The following is a 21,818-nucleotide window of genomic DNA, read 5'->3' as shown; positions in this document are numbered from 1 at the left end:
AGTTTTGGTTTTAGTCTTTTTAATTATTACTGCATGGAGGGCATGTTTCAGAGGTAAAAAGAAAATCAGTATTACAATATAAACACAGCTTTAAAAGCTGAAGTTTTCCCCAGTTAAATATCATCTCTCAGGATGTGTCATTTGGATTTTTTTCAGAAATCAGCAGCATCACTCAAACACGACAACAGGCTGAAGTATGTAAGGCCACATCCTCTCAGGTCCAAGTAAGAGGCAATACTTCTGTTTAACAGAAAAGCCTCCAGTCACTTCCTCCCTCCCTCACTTTGAGGGAAAACTCAAAATTCCCCCACAAGACACCACCATCAAAGAATCCACAGTTACCATGTACTGGAAACAGCTGGGCTTACTGTTTGCTGTACACGCAAAGCACAAGACAGCCAGTCAGACCAAATTGTTGCTTATCAGAAAACATTCTTCTCCCCCAAGGATTACTCATGAAAACACCAACCTTGTTATCATGAACTAACATTTTCTACCCTTCAGACTACCTTGGGGCCTTAAAATGTTTCTTTTGCTGTGGAACAAATACAATTTACACAGTGCTGAAGACAGTATATCGTTCAGACCTGTCACAGCAGCATCACAGTATTAACAGATTTGGGGGCCACATTTCAGACTACCAAACAACATTTCAGTTAAGCAGCAGAGGACACTACAGATGAGCTTCAGGAACATTTTTGGCTGTAAAACGAGTACAGCAGGAAATCCAGCAGCGAGGAGGACATAAGGATAGACGGTGTGTCCAAACCAAAGACATGTGACACTTACTGGTTTTTGACCATTGTCTAGCTTCAACATCAGAAGTGACCTTATATGGATAAGAGGCTAGAGTGCTAAGGGCCAAGTTAACAGCTAATGCAATAGGTCTAGGCTGATAGGGGCTTCCCATGATGCACTGAGGGTTTCATCTTCACTCATCTCTTTCTGGTATGTGTTTATCCAACCTTTTGCATTTAATCATCACCATCATTATCATCACCAGAACTTCACTCACCAAAACTGAAGTCCAAACATCTTGGATGGTCTGTACTGCACAAAAAAATCTAAATATTTGTCACATAACCCATAAAAAATGCTCAAAAAGGCTATAACAACACATACAATGTGAAGTCGCTCAGTCACTGGCTCAAAGTGGTGAATGATGTATAGGAGACTAAACTGAAAAGTTTCAGGAGGAGTTGATTGCCACTATAGAAGCGTAGTATAACATCATGCATTGCACCGAAAGAAAAGGTAGTAGCGCATCACTTAAAACTCCCACAAGATGAAGCTACTTTCTGCTCCTTCTTTACTCACAGATCACCACAGTGAGTAGCTCCAGGTTTGATTTGGCAGATTTTTAAGCTGGACCTTCCTGACACAAACCAAAGAGATTTGGGATCATTTGCTACAAACTGCCGCAAAGTATATATATTCCTTAATTCAGGAATATATGTTTGGTTTATTATGTATTCATCACAGTAATTCAGCCCATGTTGGTTTGTTACATTTTACCTTTGTTAATCTGCAAAATCCTCACATCCAAAAAGGTGACAAAAACTTCAGTAATTTTTCTATATAAATACCTACAAAGAATCAATTATCACAGCAGCCACGAGTTTGTTTGTTTTTTACAAAAATGAGCTGACAACAATGAATTGAATCTTTATGATATAAAACTGACTCTCTAGATAGAAAGCCCGAACATGTGAATTGTATGTGTAACACAAAAAAACCAAAACAATAACCCATTAGAGGCAGCGCTCTAATGATTGTAGCCACCTTCATGCTACAACATGTCAGCTTCATTTCCAGAAAATAGCTGTGTTCATGGACACCCGATGTAGCAGAAATAACAACAATAATAACTTTTACGCAGTGGTTTAAAACAAACAACTGAGTCAGATGAAGATCAAGTTTATGCGCTTCAACCTCATAAGCGTGGTCACCTGTGGACTTAAAATAAGAGCGTGGAACAGTTAAAAGACCCTGATCAGATTAGGGCTGAACGATTATGGAAAATAATCTAATTGCGATTTTTTGCCCCAATATTGCGATTGCGATGCGATATGCGATTATTTTTTAAGGTCTTTGTCTTCTGTATTATTAAACAAAGACAAGCAATACATCATATAGTATGGCCAATACTATATTACATTAATTTTAAACTGTTCTTTCCTGGAAGACAGACCTCTGTTATGATGACATGAGGTGATGCATGAATTGATGACTGACATTTTTATTTAACTTCTTCAATCACAACAGTATATTTGAACATACACAATAGTTTATTTTTAGCTTACAAACATCTGAGCATAAAGTGCTGACAAGGAACCCTGGTGTAAACATTAAAATGAAAGTCAGTACAATGTGCAGATTGCAGAAATATACATAAAAAAAATCAGTGGCTTTACCACACTCAGTTTTTCGACATCTGTGAACTACTAGACAGTCATTCAATTAAAAAATAATATTAAATAAATAAAACTAATAAATAAAAAATACACACATCTTACTGATCTCTGCAGTCAGTAACATTACACATAAAGTGCAAACATAATAGCAATTGTATAAACACACACACAAACACGCCTTTAAAGTTTAAAGGCGTGAAATTGGACGGTCTAGCCTTCTGATTAGCGTCACCGCTGTCTCGGTGGAGTTTAATAAACTCGGCCGTCTGCTTCTTGCTATCTAAAATATAACCAGACACTGGTGTAAATTCTCGACTGTCTCATACTTCTGTTTAATAAGTTTTCTGTTTGACGTTTAGTCAGCTGTATGAAAACCAAGGAGGAACCCACCCGGGGGATTAATAAAGTTTTATTTTATCTAATCTAATAACTTTAATCTCAGCCAAACAGATTTACTCACGAACAAACAAAACACTGAAAAAAACCCAACAATAACATTTTTAGGTTGTCTAAGTGACTTATATATTACGTTTAACCCGAGCAGCGAAACTCCGCGGTGATCTGAAAATGATGTGCCGGGAGTTGTGCCGTTCTCGGCCGCATCAGTAACCCTCGAGCTCCCGGCTAGCTGTCGAGCTGGTGGGTAGCAGACGCCTCTGAAAACGTCGAAGCACTTTTGCAAATATGGGATATCTTGATAAACCGAGCAGATATTTGATGTTTACACAACTACTTTCTCGCCTGAAAATATGTTAAAAGTTTATTTTGTGACCCAGAAAGATTAGTATGAGTAATTTTAAAACTTAGTAGCGGCCGCCATTGCTGGAAACTGGAGTTTGGCTGGGCCGCGCTATGAATTCTGGGATATGGTAGTAATTTGGACAGCCTTCGGCACGTCGCTGTGACGTAATCGGTCTACAAATGCGGCCTCAGGAGGATGCAGCCCATGAATTTGGACATGTCCAGAGTATAATCGCAGCCTTTGCAGTTAGAAAATTGCACTTGATCATGTCGCGATATTATCGCAAATGCGATATATCGTTCAGCCCTAGATCAGATGGTCAGAGGCTAACTCCTAAAATAAGGTTTTCACAACATCTGAGCTTCAGAAGCCAGTGAAGGGTGTTACCGCTTCACTTGAAAACCATAATCCTTCCAAACTAGTGATCTAACAATGAGGAAGGTCCCCTTTGCTGTGGCTGATGCCCTGCATTTATCAAGCGTGATGCTAGCCGTTTAAGCAGAGCTCCTTTAACAACCATTGTTTATTCAGCTAATAACAGCCGAGGCAATACAAAAGCCTTAAAGCTAGTAAGATAAGACTGCAATTATTTGGTTCATTAGCTCTCGAGTCAAATGCACATGTTCCAGAAAGCTTGAGATGAGTGTCATCAAGCTTTAATGGCTGTGTTGCAATGTCTCATTTTCTGGTGCTCTAATCAGGGTTTGTAACAAAGTACTGGAGATTACAGTCATATGGGTATTTTTATGATATTGCTTAAAGTAAAACCGTAGGTGTAAGATCAGTGACCTTTACCCTCATTTGCCTAGATGCACCCAGATATGACCAGTTAAAATTGCCTAACAGAGTTAGCTAGCTAGCCAAGCACCAACCAGAATACATCATTTGAGAAATTCAGTGATAATGTCAAAGAGAAAAGGTGAAAAACCCCAAAAACGTAGACAATTCCTGGCTACATCTGACAGCTACACCTGCTAACACCTATTAATAAGTAACACTGAAGCTGCATCCCCACTTTTAATGATGCATAGCGACATGGCAACAAGAAACTGTTATGGAGGGCTGCAAAAATGTGCGATAGAAGCTCATTGGTGCGGTCCTCCACAACAATCCCAGTTTCTCAACTGGCCACTTGGGAAAATTAATTGCCCATTCCCTGCTTTAGAGGGTTACCTAGACAACCAGAGCTTGGAATGCTGCAAACAACAAGCCATCACTGCAAAGTGCAATGAGTGAATGGTTTCCAGTGTAAATAAATAGGAACTGAAAGATTACAAAACTGTGACAAACTAATCATTGGTTGTTTATGTGTTAGTTAGGCAGGAGCACCTTCTATTGGTAGATTATGAGGACAAGAACCTTCAAAACAAGGCAGACATGCTCAGATTAAGGTAGGTTGGTGTGGTCTGCCAATTTGCGGTAAAATATTGCATGATGAATACTGATAAGGGAAGGAAAATATGACTTGCACCATTGTGAACAACACTATAATAGCTGTAGTATTAAAACAACAACAGGTACTACATTGTTAAGAGTGAGAAGTCTATTAGTTCTTGTTGGTGCCACCCCACCAAATTACAACAAACTGTGACACCAGATAAGCTGTTGACCAGTTGACCAGCTTTCAGTACTTTTGTAGTTTATACCCAAATATCTGCTGTTTACAGTTCAGTTTCCTGTCTTACACATGAGCCTCGTCTTACTGGACTGACTAGTTTTTGGTTGTTTTTGTTAAGTTAGTGCTGGGGTAATCTAAACAACTAAACATTTCCTGCTGTTAACAGCATCACACTTCAAAAGTTTCATTATTAAACCAGCAGGACATTTTTATTGTCTGCATGTCAGAGGAATTACAATGTGTTTATCACAGAGAGAGGCGAGCTATAATAGCCATCCAGGTAGACTGCTTTACCTTTTGTATGCGCTGTAGTAGAAAGTCATCACGCCAGTTTAATTCAATGGAAAAAGACATGAATGAATGAAAATAGCAAATGTATCAGAGAGGCGGTTTTTACCTGCTGGCTGGGGGGTGTGGCCTGAGGGGTCTGCCCAGTTGGAGGGGCATGTCCTCCGCTGCTCAGCACCACGGGCATGCTGGGAGAAGTACTTCTATGGTGGGGGCTGAATGAATCCTGCCAGAGCACTGCTTTCCTCTTCAACACACACACACTGCTCATTCCACCACAGCCTGTCCAGAGTGAGTGAAATGCATCAGTCACAGAAAACATAACAGTTCAACATAGTAAAAGTTTGGAGCACTCTGACCAATTTAACACCGAATCTTATGATGAACGGTGAAGATCCAACAGCCGCGAAGCACAAGTGTCAAATTATGAATAAAAACGCTGCAGTCCAATAACCAACTTCGCTGCAATAAAATAATTATTGAGATTTGATGTTTATTCATTTGTGGGCTGTAAATTAAAAGCTCATCTGCTCCTAAATGAGAAGAAAGGGAAAAAACACACTGCAACACAATGCAGCATAATTAATCAGCACAACAATCTAAAGCATGAATCCATGCATCTCTACAAAAACAACAACAACAAAGCTGACTTTTGCCAGGGTGGATGTACTGCAGGGTTGTATAATACATGCTCCTCTAAAAACAACTCAGAATAATAAAGCTGATATCCCACTATATTATCTTCATACCTAACATTTTCCCATGTCATCATGCCAGCTTGATGCCAAATTAGTTCACAGCAATTAAACTGCTGTGAACAATGACCCCTAACTCAGAAACGAGGTGGCTGGAAGCATATGAAGCAAAATGAACCAAATCATTTGTCTGTAATATTACGGTTCCCCCAGAGTTGTGGTCAAAGGTCAGGCTCAGTGCCACTATCCTGTAAACCAATTAATATAGATACCAAACTACACTTTATATTCTGACTACACTCCAGTGTACTGTAGTACTTGCTTTATGTTATTTATTTTCTGTGCTTATTATTTTGTATTTTAATTTTGTTTTTACTTGTGTGAAGGGAACCTGCAAAGTCAGAATTTCATTGTTCAGTGTAACCACTTTGTTTTGCAGTATTAATGACATAAACGTCTTGATTAAGGCACAAATGAGAAAACAAAGGAAATTGAGCCAAAATTCATTCATTTTCCAGTAGGGCAGCCCTCACACGTTTGACAACAAACCAGAGATGCAAAAATATTTAAACAAATATTGTTTACTTTCTGCACCAGGTGACAGTTAACGCTGTTTTATGCAACTGCAATACAATAACAAAAACTAGCTTCACGCGAGCTAAAAGCAAACTTTAAATCTATCAGTGTGCACAGGTTATATATTAGAATCACAATTCAAAAGCACTACAATGTACCTAAAAAATAAAATTTTAACCTAACTAAAACAGTCAAACCTTCAAACCATCTTTGGACTTTATTCTTTGTGAAGAAAGGTCAAAGAATATCACACACAATGCTGCAATACTGCTTACCAGACTGTTGGTATAACACTCTTACGACAAAATGGTGAACTGTTATTAAAGCTGCCTAACTGCTGAGGATCAGCACAAGAGCACTGGGATCAACAGATACAGAAGTAAACCAGAGAACATTTTACAAGCCAGCCCAGGGCAGCAGCTGATTTAACTGCCAACCTGCCTATCGGCAGCAGAATGTAAACTTTACTGCACCCTCTGTATCTGGCTGATGCAAACACGCTGCTATGAACTCCAGTGACAAAGGTTCACTTGGCAGGAATGTTGTGAAACTTCTACAAATTACTCACCCCTAAAAAGGTATTTAGACACACACACAGCGTGGCCTGCATATTCTGCAGAGTCACTGATGAGTTACTTCCTGACCAGTTCAAGGTGTTTCACAGCAGTGTGGCTTCCAAGGAGCCACACTGTCTTAAAGTTGTTTTTAACTGGTCTTTATCAAAGTTCTGCAGGTTGTCTTGAGTTTTTCACTCATTTTCTGTCCTTGCACCTGGCCATTTTCAGAGGAACACTTTTTTTCTTTGTTCGTTAAGCCCCTTAGCACTGACCTATGAATCATTCAAGCAGAAAAAAAATACCTAACTCAAGGGATGAACCAGTGTTGTGTTTATGCATAACAGACAACTTATCAAAGAACCAACTTTAAATGCAACATTAGGCACTGTTACTAGCAGCCTGTCGCAAAACACATCTTTTGTTCACATTACTTGAATCTGTATGAAGGAGGAAGCATTCCTGAAAACTATGGCATAGATTTCTCATTTTCCTAGTTAAGCATAAAGAAATAAGGAGGGGCTTAAAACTTTTGCACAGTACTGCACAGTACTGCACGTGCAGAACTGTTTGTTTACAGGCATGGCTTTCAGGGGGTAAATCAGTCCTGCAATACATCCCCCATTTATGAATATCATAATGTTTAGTTTTTTGATGAAAATGTTAGCTGGTATCTAATCATTCAACAGTTTCCATGACAGTATAGATCAGATGTATTATAAACTACAGAATTAATGGCCATAAACTTTGATCCGAGGCTCTCTGTAACAATATCCCTGTTATTGTATTGGAATGCACAAGTCTTTGCTAGATTTACCTCTCAAACCTGCAGTGCATTTAGTGCATTGTGTAAAAGGAACAATTTAAAATAGTAACTATGCACATTGGTGTGAGAATTAGAGGATTTATTTAGCCATGTAACAGAGACAAAGATGTGGTGCTTATTTTTTAAGAAGTTGTTTTGTTAACCCAGGTAAAGAGTGAAGGACAGATTATCTTTAAAATGTGCGGTGTGGACCTAAAGGCCAAGCATTTGGTGGTCAACAATTTTACACAACAGCCCCTGATCTCCAGCAATGAGAGAAGGGTGTAATTTGTATTTGACTCTTACCTCTAATCTCTGTTAAAATGAGCAGCTTCCCATTAATGTCCCCACAGGCTAGAAAGAAATTACAAGCACTTCTTTTTGCACTGAGCCATATACGGTAATTACCTTTGCAAGAGACTGGCAGACACTATGAATCAAACACATGCAAGCTACCAACGTCTGCTGTAACCACTGTGCAACACACCCCCTCTACAAAGACAAAACCACAAGCTGACCGGATGAAGACCCCCCCTCCCATAATAAGATAAAAACAAATCGACCGACTGATCATCCCTCCTCCACTCTTGGACAGGCCACAAGGAAATGTTAGCTCTTTATCCCTCTGCTACTGCTCCGAAATCAGCCAGAGAAACACCCGGAAATCCAGCACAGTGCGGCCATTCCCCGCCGAGAAGCGCACACGGCTCGGTCTGCCACAAGTTTGATGCGAGGACCCGGAAACAGGCGGCGGTGTTCACGGTCTAACTGGGTTAATCATTCAATACCGGGGGATCAATCCACCGCATACCGGGCACAGACAGGGGTGTGACAATACGAGAGGGGCAGCATGCAAGCTAGCAAGGGGGGATAACGCTGGAGCAACATTTCTCTCCCGGCAGACATGACACATCAAAACGAAACCGAGTATGGGGATGCTTCGTGAAATAATTCACGGCAGCTACCTTTATCCATCCGCGTCCCGTCACGCCAGCCCCGGAGCTGCCGTGGGGGGGGGTTCACTATGTGTCTACCAACAATAACACGGCCTCCCGACACAAGCTCAGCCCGGGCGAACCGGTGGACAAACGCGCAGTGTTTTTAACCGCTCCCCACCACCGTAGTGTGGTTATTAATAAATAACCAGAGGACTACACCTGTCCGCCGAGCCTGCAGCCCCACGGGTCCCGGTGACGCGGATGCTAACAAAGGCCCGAGAGCTGTCTGGAGCGGAAGACCGACACAACGGGAGGAAGGAGGCAGGCAGCAGAAAGGGAGGCAGCCGCTTCAGCCTCGCAAAATATTCTCGTTTAGCGCCCTTTCAGAGCCGCAGTAACGACAATACCCGCACCGAAGCGTGCATAAACACCCCCCTGAGCAACCGCGACCGCTAACGACTCGATACTCACCGGCGGAGAGGGTGGATGGTCGCGGATTTCAGCCCCAGTTTCTCTCTAACACCCCAGGCTTTCACTCCGACAACATGGCGGCTCGACGGAGGAGCAGGCAAGAGCGCTGCATGACGGGAAGGGATGAGAGAGAGCGTACGGTTCACTGCGCCAACCGGGAGGGGAGGGAAGGAGGGTCACACCGGACCGGTCCCTTTGTTATGCATGTTTGTAGTCTGCTTGCACTGCGGGGCGTGTTTATTATTGTTTTACCTGCACCTCATTCACCTGTCTGTTAGCTAAAGGCGAAAAAAGTAAATGCTTTAACAGACGGCAGCTTCTCTGTTCATCTTGTATCTCAAATAGAATACGTCACTAATTAAATTAAATTATATTGCAATGTTACAATAAAAACTTTATATGTGTGTTTAAATTTAAAAAAGATGTAAACATTTTTCAATATATATTTATGGTGCTATCTTCCGCTGCTACAGCCTTCCTTTACTGTGGGCTATACAATGCGCCGGGGTCTCCACGGTAACGGGGTGCGCCACAAGGCCAGCCAGTGCGTGGCTCCCGGACGCTCCGTTACACCTCCGGAATGTGGGCAGACGGCGTGAAAAGGGGGCAGTGAGCGGCCCACATTACAAAAATAACCCAGTGGTCCTTTGGAAATGTGCCAGTGGCGACACCGTGACTGCAGACCGGAGAGAACGCCGTCCGCACGCACCCGCGCGCGGATGACGTCATGGGTACAGTAGATAATGGCTACCCTTATAGAAAATGTATTGGGGATCATATGGGGCATTTGTAGGACTCCTCCGGCCCAGTAATCCCGGATTAAATAGCCATAAGTATATAATTAGCGCCACTTGTTATTTTTAGACGCACAAAGTTAAAATAAGATTACCCCCCTCTTTGTCATTTACAATGTTTGAAATTATACCTCTAAGTCTCTATCATATGAGTTCCACTCAGGAACATGGTCAAGTTGTTCTGTATTGTCTTCTTTTTTAATATACTAAAAGTAATCATGATACTTAAATCACAATATAGTAATACACACTTTCAGACACAGCTGCTAATCTTTCTATGAAATTGCTGTTATTTTATTTTGAAATTCAACTTAATTACTTGAAATACACTAAACAGCCATTTTATTAGATACACTTAGCCACCACAAGGTTGAACCCCCTTTATGCCTACAGAGTTTTCTAAATTTTTCTTGGTATACATTCAACCAGCTGCTGGAAACGTTCCTCAGAAATTTTGCTCCATATTGACGTGACAGCATTGTGTACTGGGAACCTCCTGTTCTACCACATCCCAAAGGTTCTCTTTTGGATTGAGATCTGGTGACACTGGAGGTCATTTGAGTACAATTAACTTATTGTCTTGATCAAAAAATGTTTGAAATGATTTGAGTTTTGGACATGCCATCAGAAGATGGATACACTGTTATTATAAAGATCAGCAATAATACTCAGATAGGCTCTGGCATTTGAACAAAGTCGGTATTATGGGGCTCAAAGTGTGCCAAAAAATCTTCCTGAACCGTCAACGCACGGATGGGTCCATGCTTTCATGTTGCTTACACCAAATCCTACCCCTACCATTCAAATGCTGCAGCAGAAATGGAGTCATCAGACCAGACCATATTTTTCTAGTCTTCTATTGTCCAGTTCTGGTGAACTCATGCAAATTGTACACTCAGTTTCCTGTTCTTAGCTGACAGGACCTGGTGTGGTCTTCTGCTTCTGCAGCCCATCTGCTTCAGAGATGCTCTTCTGCATACCTGTTGTAACGACTATTTATTTGAGTTTCTGTAGCACTCTGGCCATTCTCCTCTGACAGTTGACATCAACAGGGCATTTTCACCCAGAGAACTGCGGCTCACTGTGGATTTACTCTTTTCCAGACCATTCTCTCTAAACCGTGGAGGTGGTGGTGGAGTGGATCAACAGTTTCTGAAATACTTCAACAACCATACCTCGTTCAAAGTCACTAAAGTTATCTTTCTTCCCCATTCGTTTAAATATCACCACTTAATCTTTACTCTATCTACATGCTTAAATTCACTGGGTTGCTGCCATGTGATTGGGTGACTAGATAACCATATTTTTCCAGTCTTCTGTTGTCCAGACATGTGACTAGATAACAAACTTTTGAACATGTGTACCTAATAAAGTATGAAGTAAAAAAATTCTAATACATTAAAGGTGAGTAATACACATTTTTAGAGGTTTAAAAAGTATATAAGTAATGAAAATTTACGGTGACTGTATTTTCAAATTTAACTGTCTGTTTAGAGTTCATGTTTTAAAAAAATGAAATTAAAGTGATTTTATTTTGAAATTCACACATCAGCTTCATTAATGGATCCCAGTTCAGCAGCGGAGGCATAAAATAAGTCAACTCACATGTACCGTTACTATTATAATGTCACTTTGAGACAATGTTTTGACAGTCAAATCCTCGCTGCAGAACATCAGCCCAGCTGGGTGCATCATTTGGATAACGCTCCTGACTAATCCTCCAAACAATTCAGTGCCTTATAATCCCAATATTATTACAATGTAATCAAAGGATGGAAAGCACTCAATTTATTAAACCCTCCTGGGTGAGACAAATGAGTCTGCACACACACACACAAGCACACACGCAGAGACAACAAGAGCCACATTTCATGTAGAAAGTGTAGTTTTATTATTTCAAACTTCTCCTTAACACCCGTGAAGGTTTTCACCTCATACCTGTCTCCCTCCTTCCCTTTTCCTTTCTCCAGTTACATCTACAAAAACTACTCATTACTGTGTATGGTACATTTTCCTCCTCAGTCGCCATGCTCTGGAAATCAGCGAATGAGCTGCAGGAGTGGACGTAGCTCGTGAGATGACGATGGTGGGGAATATTAGCTGCAGATGGGCTTAAAAGAAGGCAGCGTGAGGATGTAAGCAAAACGAGAGGACGAGGGAAACGGGTACTAAGAAAACAAGTCTGGACGTGTAACCCTCTCCTCCCACCGAGTCCCACCCACCTGCCCCCACCCCTTTTTGTTTGTTTTTTCTTTCCCTAAATGGAACCAACAATAACAATCATTGGCTGGTTATTTACATGCACAGTGTCCCCCCCGTTACCACCCCATAGACACACTAATGCCTGATCCCAAAGCCATCTGCTGATCAACAGTGTTACATGTTACAATATGTTGAATAGATTTTCCTGACAATCACTTTTACTTGATTTCAGAAGCAAGCCAAACCTATAATTTAAAAAAGACAAGGCTGGTGATATTCCATGGTAAAACAAAAACAGCAACGAAATCAGCCTTTTGATAAATATTTTCCATGTTGTGAAAGCCCTCTTGTACAAAACTATTGAAAACCCCATCAGTCAGCCACGCCGTTGCACCAAATTGCACCCCTTTGTCACAACAAAGCTGGGCACTGTAGTTTATTTTAAACACGCACCTCTCCCTCACTGTAAATACTACCTGGACATAAAAATAGTTTCCACAAACGTGCTCTTTATTGCTAAAGAAACTACAGCGTGCAGCTGTTGTAGGAAAGTACAGTAAAACAAATCAGTGCTGGGCGCTACAGGGAAGCTACTGAAAGATGGATGTTTTTTGGTCTTTTCATGTTTTGCCTTGTATTTACCGTAATAATAAACAAGTGAAATATCACCTGCCTTATCTTTTAAGGAATTCACGCCTTTCTATGCGTCCTGGGACCTCAGCAGTGGCTTCGGCTGGAAGGTGAAAGCAGGGAAGGAGGAAGGGGGAGATGGCTTTGGGAGCGGGAATCGTAATCGACTGCTCTACACATCACCACGTTCTAAAAACAACAACAGGTACGAGCCGTGCCTCTTTTTTTATTAGGTGACCCCCCCCCCCCCCCCAACCCACCCACCCACATCGATGAGCCCAACCCCACCCACCCCCCAAACAAAACAAAACAAAACAAAACAAAACAAAGCAAGAACAAAAACAAAAAGAAATCACAGGGGCACCAAGTGGTAAGAGTCCAGGGTGCAACTGCAAAGCACCAGCTAGTCCTGTGGAATTACACAATCACACACACACACACACACACACAGCAGTGGGAGTGTTGAGAGCTGGCAGTTTAGTGAACTGTCCCCTCGGTGAGGCCAGCTCTTGTTCTATGAATCTCTTCTCCCCTCGCCTTCCTCCCGCGTCGCCTTCCTCTCGTCACGCCGCCCGGCATGCTGGTTCTTCCCTGAGCTCTGTACATTCTTTTCAGGGCCATATTTCACTTTCTCAGACACACACACACACAGTCACACACACTCACACGCCTCTCCGTCTGGGTGGGGTTAAGTCCATTTCTCAGGTAAACTGTGACAGAGTGAGTCCATCCACAGTGACACCATCAGGGTTTGGCCTGAAGGGGGTGCTACCAACAGTTAACCAGCCCTGCAGGGGTGCAGAGAGGATGACATAAGTTAAAATTACAATATGCTGCACTTTGACATAACTGCATGAAAAAAGGCACTTCACTGATTTTACTCATGAAGTTGAATTTCGTGTCATTAAACTGCTCTGCCAAAAAACCAGTCCTGTAATTTTCAAAGGCAGGTTTTCATGCTTTAACGCAAAAACTGTTATGGTTATGAAATGTCTAACATTTTTTGAGATTGATACAAATGTATGGAGTTAAATTAGCCTCAAAAGGATTACAAACTAATACTTACAAGGATAAAAAAATACTGATCATTCCTGCACAAATGTTTACGTTCAAGGACACAAATCTGATCATTTTTACTTTCAAAAAGCTGCTACTTTCAGCTGCTCCCTTATTCACAAGGGGTCACCACAGTGAGCCGCTCTGCATGTTTGATTTGGCAGATTTTTTATTTTTTTTTGCACCAGATTAACACATTCACTTGGCAAGCGAAAGGTCACTGGTTCGATTCCAGGTGGAGACACAAATCCCCTTTGGGTTTGTATCAGGAAGGTCATCCGGTGTAAAACTCTACCAGCCTAGGCGAGTAGCCCAAAGAAGCCCTTCTTGACACAACCCCAAAGGAACAGTATCCTCCCGGATCAAACCGGGGATCTTTCCCTCATTAGGCGACAATGAAAACCTTCTTTTAGCTCACTTAAGAGCTTTGCCTGATACGGAGAGATCTCGTGATGTGTGCACTTGTTTATTTGGAGCATTTTTCACATTTGCAGCTTTGAACGGTTTCTCAAGCTGCGTTCAAGTGCTAGTGAAAAATTGGACACTGGAGGCCTGTAACTGAAGAAGGATTTTGTCTCATCCAGGTAGCTTGAGGGTTAAACCTGGGTTTTCAGTACCATGAAGATGTGTCTCTTTTTAGCGGCGCTCCAGAGCAGGTTAAGTTCTAGATTAGAGATCAGAGGGTATGAAATCACCACCTACTGACCAATCAGTTCTCCAGCAAATTATATCATCATTCCCAGAAGGTCCCATGGACCTCTGTGCGTGGACGGCATGAGGATCGAAAGTTTTTTTAATAGTGTCTAAAGTCTTTGCATTTCCCTGATAATTAGCAATAAATATAGATTCTTATATTATATTTTAAATATAGATTTTAATCACCATTTAATATCTCTGGAGTAGGTGACACAGGGATCATTTTCTGTGAAAGAAAACTCATATGATCCCATATGATTGCAGAGAGATACCCTGGGTATACTGAACTTGCTTCATAGTCCAGGGCCCTGGCCTTCCCTTGGATTCTAAGAAAAACTAAAAAAGTTTTTAAAGCTACAGGTCTGGATATATATGCATTTGTAAAGGAGTTTTATATTTGTTCAAATTGCTTTGTATTTGTGTGTGGATTGGAGCATGCATTTTGTGAGTACCCAAAAGTACTCACAAAAACGTTGTACACATTTTCATCATCCCTTTGAGACTAACTTAACTCCATACAAATTAAGGACTAAAGACAGATCCTCACTCAGCTTGACTGCACTACATTTATCCAACACCATTACACAATAGCAGTGCTACAATGCTGGAATAGCGCTTGAAAGATTAACAAAGAAAGCAACAAAAACAAAGATATTAAAATAGGAGACATTTGGAGAAGATGGCTGTAACTCACGTGTAAAGAGGCTGCAGCTGCAGATGAGAGGACTTCTGAGGAGGCTGGTAGCCATAAGAATCGAACCCACCAATGAAATCAACTTCATGAGGGGAGAAAGAACAAGAATGACATCATTCCACTTTCCCTTAAACTGTGTGTGTGTGTGTGTGTGTGTGTGTGTGTGTGTGTGTGTGTGTGGGGAGGGTTATATACCAGGTGTTGTATTTCAAGATAACTCTCTCACAGCATCAGATTGTATCATCTTATGCGTTTGGCATGCTTTTATAGACTGCAAACTGTGACATCAGAATGAGCAGAGATACAATACCAATACATCAACCTCCCTACTGCCTTTGTGTCACTGATACATAGTTCTAATCTTTCTCAGTTGATTAAAGGAAAGAGTCATGTGGTGTCGAGTGAAGTAGGATTGATTAGCTGCATCAGTGGGGCTATAAAAAAAACAAAACAAACATCAAGTTCTGGATCTGTTTTCTCTACAGCTAGAACTGAACAGCTCCATCATTTTAAAGTAAGAATGTTGTAATGCTTTCTTTTTACAATGAAGCACAAACGTGGTTTAAAAAAAGGCATTTAGTTATTTATTGATGTGTACACACTTATAGAGCTTTCAATAACATGAAGTGTAAGACAGATTAATTACCTGCCACATGCTAGGGAAAACGTGTATTCCCAGACTGGTTGCCGACTGATTACTGGAGGTTGCTGGCTGTCATTAAGTAAAAAAACCTTGTGGTTGCTTTGGTCACTAGCAGATTGCAGCAGTTTCCTGTAATTTGCCTGGAAGATGCCTACTTTTCAGTTTGCGTAATGCTTTATTCAACTTTAACTACACTCGAAGAGTAAATGGCGAGTATTTGCAGGCAAATTGCTTCAGCTAACTCTAGCAACCAACCAGTGACAGAATGCACACTTTTACATGTTTTCCCCACGTGACTGGTAGTTTCTAGATGAATTGTGTGACATTAGTGTATAACAGATATATTAACTCATTCACAGCCATTGGCAGTGAATGAGTTAAACCCATTGACTCATTCACTGCAATTGACGGCTATAGACGTCAATGGCAGTGAATGAGTTAATATGTGGTGAGTATATCAGCTGATTTAAAACAAGCAATGTGTCACCATTATATTAGGTAAAGAAACACATTTGTCTTGAATATATCACTCGAATCTTTTTTTCAAAAGGCAAAAACAAACAAAAAACAATAAAAATGCACGACACTGCAGTTCCTTGAGTGGCCACTTGAGGCTCACTTCAAAAGTCAGTGTGTCCCCACAGACTCCACAGATTGAAAACGTGAGGTCATTCCGGGGTAAAACCGCAAAGGATTCTGGGAACGCGTGGCAAGCGGTACTAGCGCACGCAGGCTTTCACATGAAAACAGTCACACAGCATAAAAAGAAACACAAAAAATGGCAAGAAGCTGTTGTATTATTAACTGCAATAGCCGGTCGCATGACAGCCACTGGAAGCCGACGGGTAAAGAGATTGTTTTTTTATCGGATTACGTCGTGGAAGAGAAATTGTTCACGCCGTGTTTCCGATGAAACAGCTGATGGATGGCCTGGATTGCAGCCATTCGAAGACCAAATATAAAGTATAAATCTTATATTGATTTGAATTGAATTCATTGCGCTATGCTGCTTTGTTCACTGTGGCTTTGCGGGCTAATGTTTGTTGTGTTTTGTAGGAAAACCAGCCTACAAAATGCTGGAATGCGATCCAGACTGTGCACCCTCTTATCAGCCTGGGTCATACCGAGTTTAAAGCTGCTACCACAGCGAGATTTGATCGGTTAAGAGAGAGAGAGTGATATCAAAACAGCCACGCAACGTCCTGCATATATGTGCCCAAGTGTTGTATTGAAGCAATCAAGTGATGAATAACTGTTTTCCAGTATGTTGTTTTGCAATGTTTTTTTTTTGCATTGTTGATTTGTTTTTTAACGACGCAGCTAATAAAGCATAATGGGAAACAATTATGCCTCTTTCTTGTAAAATTCTATAATAGAATGAAACAATAATGCCAGTTATAAATAAAGACAATAAATTGAATGAATTACGAAACACTCATTTTTTGTCTATTAGATCTGAAAATGTTGTGTAACACTACAACCTGAAACGACAAATAGATTGCGTTTGCCTGTAAAGGAGATAAAGGAAAAGAATTTAACAACAGCTGTGAAATGGAATAGTCCAAATCACCAAAGTAAACTGGACCTGGGCTTGTTGCAGGGATCTGAAGTTAATAAACATCTTGTGAGTGTATGCACTCACACTTAGGACCATATAATAATAAATATGTCCGTGATGAAAGTTGGGCAGCACGCTAACGTCCTTACTCCACTCTGTATGCTCGTAGGGGTCTGACACTTTCACTCCTTTGATTTTCTCCTCGTCCTTTTTTTTTTTGCCTTTTTGTCATGTCTGTCTTTGTACGGACGTTTTATACATAACTGTTTTTGGGGCAAATAAAATGCAAGTAGGGATTAAAACCGCAGAATTAATGATTACCGGTGCTGGAAATACTAGCGCTTGATGCAGTGTTTTGATTTTGTTGCCACAGGTACCCACAAAGCAATGCGCGAAAGTCACGTGGTCTGTCAATCTCTATATTAAAAAGCCGAATGTTTGCAGAAAAAAAAACAAATCTATTACAAAATCTGATTTAGTCTCTATATTATAAAAACAAAAAAACAACATGGCGATGGATCTAAAGCTAAAATTTAGACCGGCTGATGTCAAACACTCGCTATATCCATCTTTTATATACAGTCTATAGTCCATCTATTTTATGAGTGTGAGTGGTGCCTTGTTTTAAAATAATACATAGCTGAGAAACTTGATTTTGGTTTTATGGATTTTAAACAAATCGTGTAGATGTTGCGTGTTACTGTTAGAACATCACTGACACTATGCTATGACAGGCATATAATTGCAATACAGCATGCTATTAAGACGTTAGAGACACAGCACTCGCCCACTTCCTCTTACAGGAAATCAAACTTATAACATTGATATGGGACTTCATTTCTTCCACTGAGTGAGCGTAAAACACTCACAAGAGGCACATCACAGGAACAATCAGTCAGACACGCAGATGGCACACTCACGCCGACAGACAAGCACTAGCCAGCTGACAGACGGACACTCTCATGGTGGGAATGCATCCTAATACTCCCCACAGATGGAGGGCTCAGATCACCCAGAGGGAATCCTCTGCAGTGATATCGCTAAGCATGACTCACACAGGAGAAACCAATGAGACGACAGCACTCGCACTCAGAGTCATGGATCTCTCACATAAGAGCCCTCGAAAATAGTACGACAAGCACACCTAATCAACTGAACAAGGTGCTGGAAGAGCTTTTAGTGAGAAGAGAAAGATACTCACAGCTGTCCTCGTCATCCTGGAAGACTTTGCTTACGTAGCAGGCGTAAACAAAGCCAAAGAGCTGTTGGAGAGGAGATGATCAGAAATAAATACAAGGGTTGTTCTGTTAGCTGAGTCACTGCTGACTTGTCCAATATTTCTCGGAAAATGTTTTAGCATGATATTGAGGGTCAGCAAAGTGATACAAAACCAAAAAATGAATGTACAAGAACGTGTGTGTGTGTAAGTGTGAGTGTGTGTTTGATACGTACAGCCAAGAGGATCTGAATGGCTGAGCTCAACACCTCGATGTACTGGTAGTCGAGCAGACACCCGGACACAGTGATGACATGGTGGTCATCGGGGGCCATGCGGGAGTCTAATACTGGTGTTACCAGGCAACCAGGACCGTGCTCCATCCACCACGAACGATGGAGGGATGTGTTGAACGTCATGAGAAAGTCTCTATCCTAAACACACACGCATACAGTAGACACAGAGCTAATTGTCATTCTCTTACTGTATCTTAAAGCTTCTTTTAATTGTTATTAATACAGTGATGCTTTTCTTCTGTCTTCTGCCATGTCTACACTGTTATGTTAAACATAACCAGTTATTAATGAGGTCAGTCTACGTAGAAGTAATACAGATCAAACTTGAGATTCTTTGCTTGGTTTTGCAAAAAGGGAAGACAATCAGAAAAAAAGTTGTCTTAAAAGTAGAGGAGCAAGTGAATGAACACAGTGGCTGAACTGAGATGAATACGGATTATTTTAAACTTTAAATCACTCAAGGCTAATTTACTAGGATCGAAAAAGAAAAATACGGATGTAAAAAGACCTGCCTTAATCGTTAAGTCTAAAAAATACTTCTGAAAAAAGCGACATAGAGCCAGAGAACTGCTAATATTTGGTAGCTGATGCAAAGTAAAATGATCTATAAAAATGTACTTAAATATAACAACAAAACCATACAAGTCAGAACAGGGGTCGCACACAAAACACAACTTACCTGAGAGAGGTTTCCAACCTCCAGGTAGAAACAAATAATGAAGGAGTTCCATCCCACCCAGACGACCAGCCATACTGCATACTGCCAAACAGAGACACAGGGATCGGTGTTTGGGGACCGTAAGTTACACACACAGTTAGTGCAGGAACTGGGACTCCGGTGCAAGATGATGGATATACACTACTCACAAAGATGAGGTATCTGAAGCGAAACTGCACAGTGCCAAACATGCCCAGGATGACGGCCATAATGTGCAGGAAGTTGGCCAGAATGGGAGCCCACTGGTAGCCCAGGAAATCAAACACCTGCCTCTGAAGGGCTGCCACCTGGGAAGGGGTGGGTCACACACACAGACACACACACGTATATATGCATATTAGGAAAGAAACAAGCACACATGCAAATATAAAGGACAGAAAAACACAACACACACACACAAGTAGTGAAGGCTACACACACACATACAGTGACAGGGAGACACATACACAGGCCTGCCGCAGTTGTTTCCATGGTAACTGCCTGGAGCACCAGCCAGTCCAGTGACTGTAAAAAAAAAAGAAAAAAAAAAAGAGGAGCACCCCCAAAAAGCTCCACCAAACTAATGAGAATCTATGGGCCAAAACCCTGTGCCGCACAACAACTCATCAGCCGGGCAAACAATAGCCTCAATAACTGCTCCTCACACTGCTGCTGTCCACGCCTGCATCACACTCACTGCGGGGAGATGTTACAGTCACTCTTATAACACAGTCATCACCCTTGAGAGTGTCAGTCCTGAGCTATTTCAGAGGAAAACAAACATCCAACTTTCACTCTACAGTAGAGACCAAGTGGTGAGAAGAGCATTTTTGTTCTTTACATTCAGATGATTTTTTTTTCTATATGGAGCTATCAAGCCTCTCTTTATAAACATAGACGACCCTGACACTAAAGACCCCCCTACCCTGTACCCTTCTGCTTTATACACACACCCTAGCCTGTAATGTGGCATGGCACCCCAGCAGCTGCAGCTCAAAGCTTTTTCCTTGTGTGACTGCATGAAGAGGCCAGACAAACATGTCTGATTACAATGTGTGGGTCTGTAGCACGCTCCTCTAATTATATCTTCATGGTGAGTGAGTAGAAACACACACACACACACACACACTTACCAGCTGCAGTGAACATATCACCAGCAGCGTGCATCTCCCGTCGCACTTCCCCATTTTGGAGGGCTCAGGACGCGGCTTGGAGCCGCGGAGGCTCCGGGGAAAAGATGGGTCCCCGGTCAGATCCAGACTGCCTGGTCGCCTCAGCTCACAACATTCCCGGCTGAATAGACGTGCCCAAGGCCGCCGCCTCCTCCAGCAGCGCTGGTCCGGCTCTTCCACTCACAGTGGATGACCCATCTTGGCCTCTGCTTTTTTTGTTTTTTGTAAATAACAGTCGCGGGAGGGTTTCAGGAAGGAGAGAGGTGAGGAGGAGGTGAAGAGGGTCCAGTTCACGCCTGCTGCGGTCTGACCACCACAGAATCACCTCGGCCACACCTTCCGAAGAGGGGCTACACAAAGACACAAAGAGAGACGGAAAGCTGTCATAATCCGCTCCGGGCTACAGACAGAAATGAGCATCATATGATACCGGATCACACGGGGGTGGTGGCGGTGAGGAGGAGGAGACCGACCCCGCAGTGGTGGTACTACAGCTAACGTTTGGCTACATACACTACGGACACAAAGCAGCCCGTTGTGACTCACGGTTTTCTAGGAGCGGAAGAGTATCGCCCCCCTCCCCACCTCCTCCTCTCCCAACCTCCGTCGTCTGGATCGTCTTCTCCTCGAGCTGCTCGCGGGGGAAGAAGTCAAGTTAGCGGGCGGTTTTTCTTACCGATACCGGGCTCCTTTGCTCCGTCTCGCAGCGCCTTTTGTCAACAATCGGTGCCGGGGCAGGAGCAGCCGGGGGGAGAATGAGAGAGAGAGAGAGAGAGAGAAAGAGAGAGAGAGAGAGGGGGTGGAGGCTCTCAGTCACCGCGACCCCTCGAGGAGGAGCTGCATGGATTCTGCGGATCCGCGTGCGCGAGGGAGTCAGCGAGTGAGCGCGAGCGAGCAGCCCCGCGAGGCTTTTGAAAGGATCACAAAAGAAATGGGGGCCCGCGGTGGGTGAGGGGGTTCAGACTTGTGGAGGAGGAGGAATAAAATCGCCTCCTCCCTCCAGCACCACCATCCAGACCGAGGAGAGGGAGAGAGGGGAGGCTGGCCCCCGGAGGTGCTGCCC

The 21,818-nt window shown here is 42.3% G+C and overlaps 2 protein-coding genes across 5 annotated transcripts in view; both read right to left on the bottom strand.

The window, feature by feature from the left end:
- pum1 (pumilio RNA-binding family member 1) overlaps positions 1-9,433 on the bottom strand; it is a 28,071-nt gene extending 18,638 nt beyond the window's left edge. For 3 of the 4 annotated variants that reach the window (XM_085445167.1, XM_085445168.1, XM_085445171.1), the window contains exons 1-2: positions 9,102-9,433; positions 5,172-5,344 (exon numbers count right to left, since the gene is read on the bottom strand). In XM_085445167.1, coding sequence (XP_085301293.1) covers positions 5,172-5,333 — 162 coding nt within the window. In that variant the 5' untranslated portion in view covers positions 5,334-5,344; positions 9,102-9,433. The remainder of the gene's footprint in view (positions 1-5,171; positions 5,345-9,101) is intronic. The other variant, XM_085445169.1, reaches the window with a different exon arrangement.
- Positions 9,434-13,025: 3,592 nt separating this feature from the next.
- Positions 13,026-21,818, bottom strand: nkain1 (sodium/potassium transporting ATPase interacting 1). The gene is made up of 8 exons (XM_085446061.1): positions 21,432-21,818; positions 20,717-21,105; positions 19,754-19,891; positions 19,566-19,646; positions 18,827-19,024; positions 18,576-18,636; positions 15,174-15,255; positions 13,026-13,515 (listed from the first exon to the last, which is right to left on the bottom strand). Exons 2-8 carry the CDS (start codon positions 20,768-20,770, stop codon positions 13,506-13,508), a joined length of 624 nt encoding a protein of 207 aa, XP_085302187.1. The 5' UTR covers positions 20,771-21,105; positions 21,432-21,818; the 3' UTR covers positions 13,026-13,505.

Source organism: Copadichromis virginalis, linkage group LG22 (genome assembly GCF_057382275.1).
Source record: "Copadichromis virginalis isolate Kocher_CV1m ecotype Utaka linkage group LG22, C_Virginalis_male_GT1.1, whole genome shotgun sequence".
NCBI classification, from domain to species: Eukaryota; Metazoa; Chordata; class Actinopteri; order Cichliformes; family Cichlidae; genus Copadichromis; species Copadichromis virginalis.
This window is presented reverse-complemented; position numbering and strand designations above follow the sequence as displayed.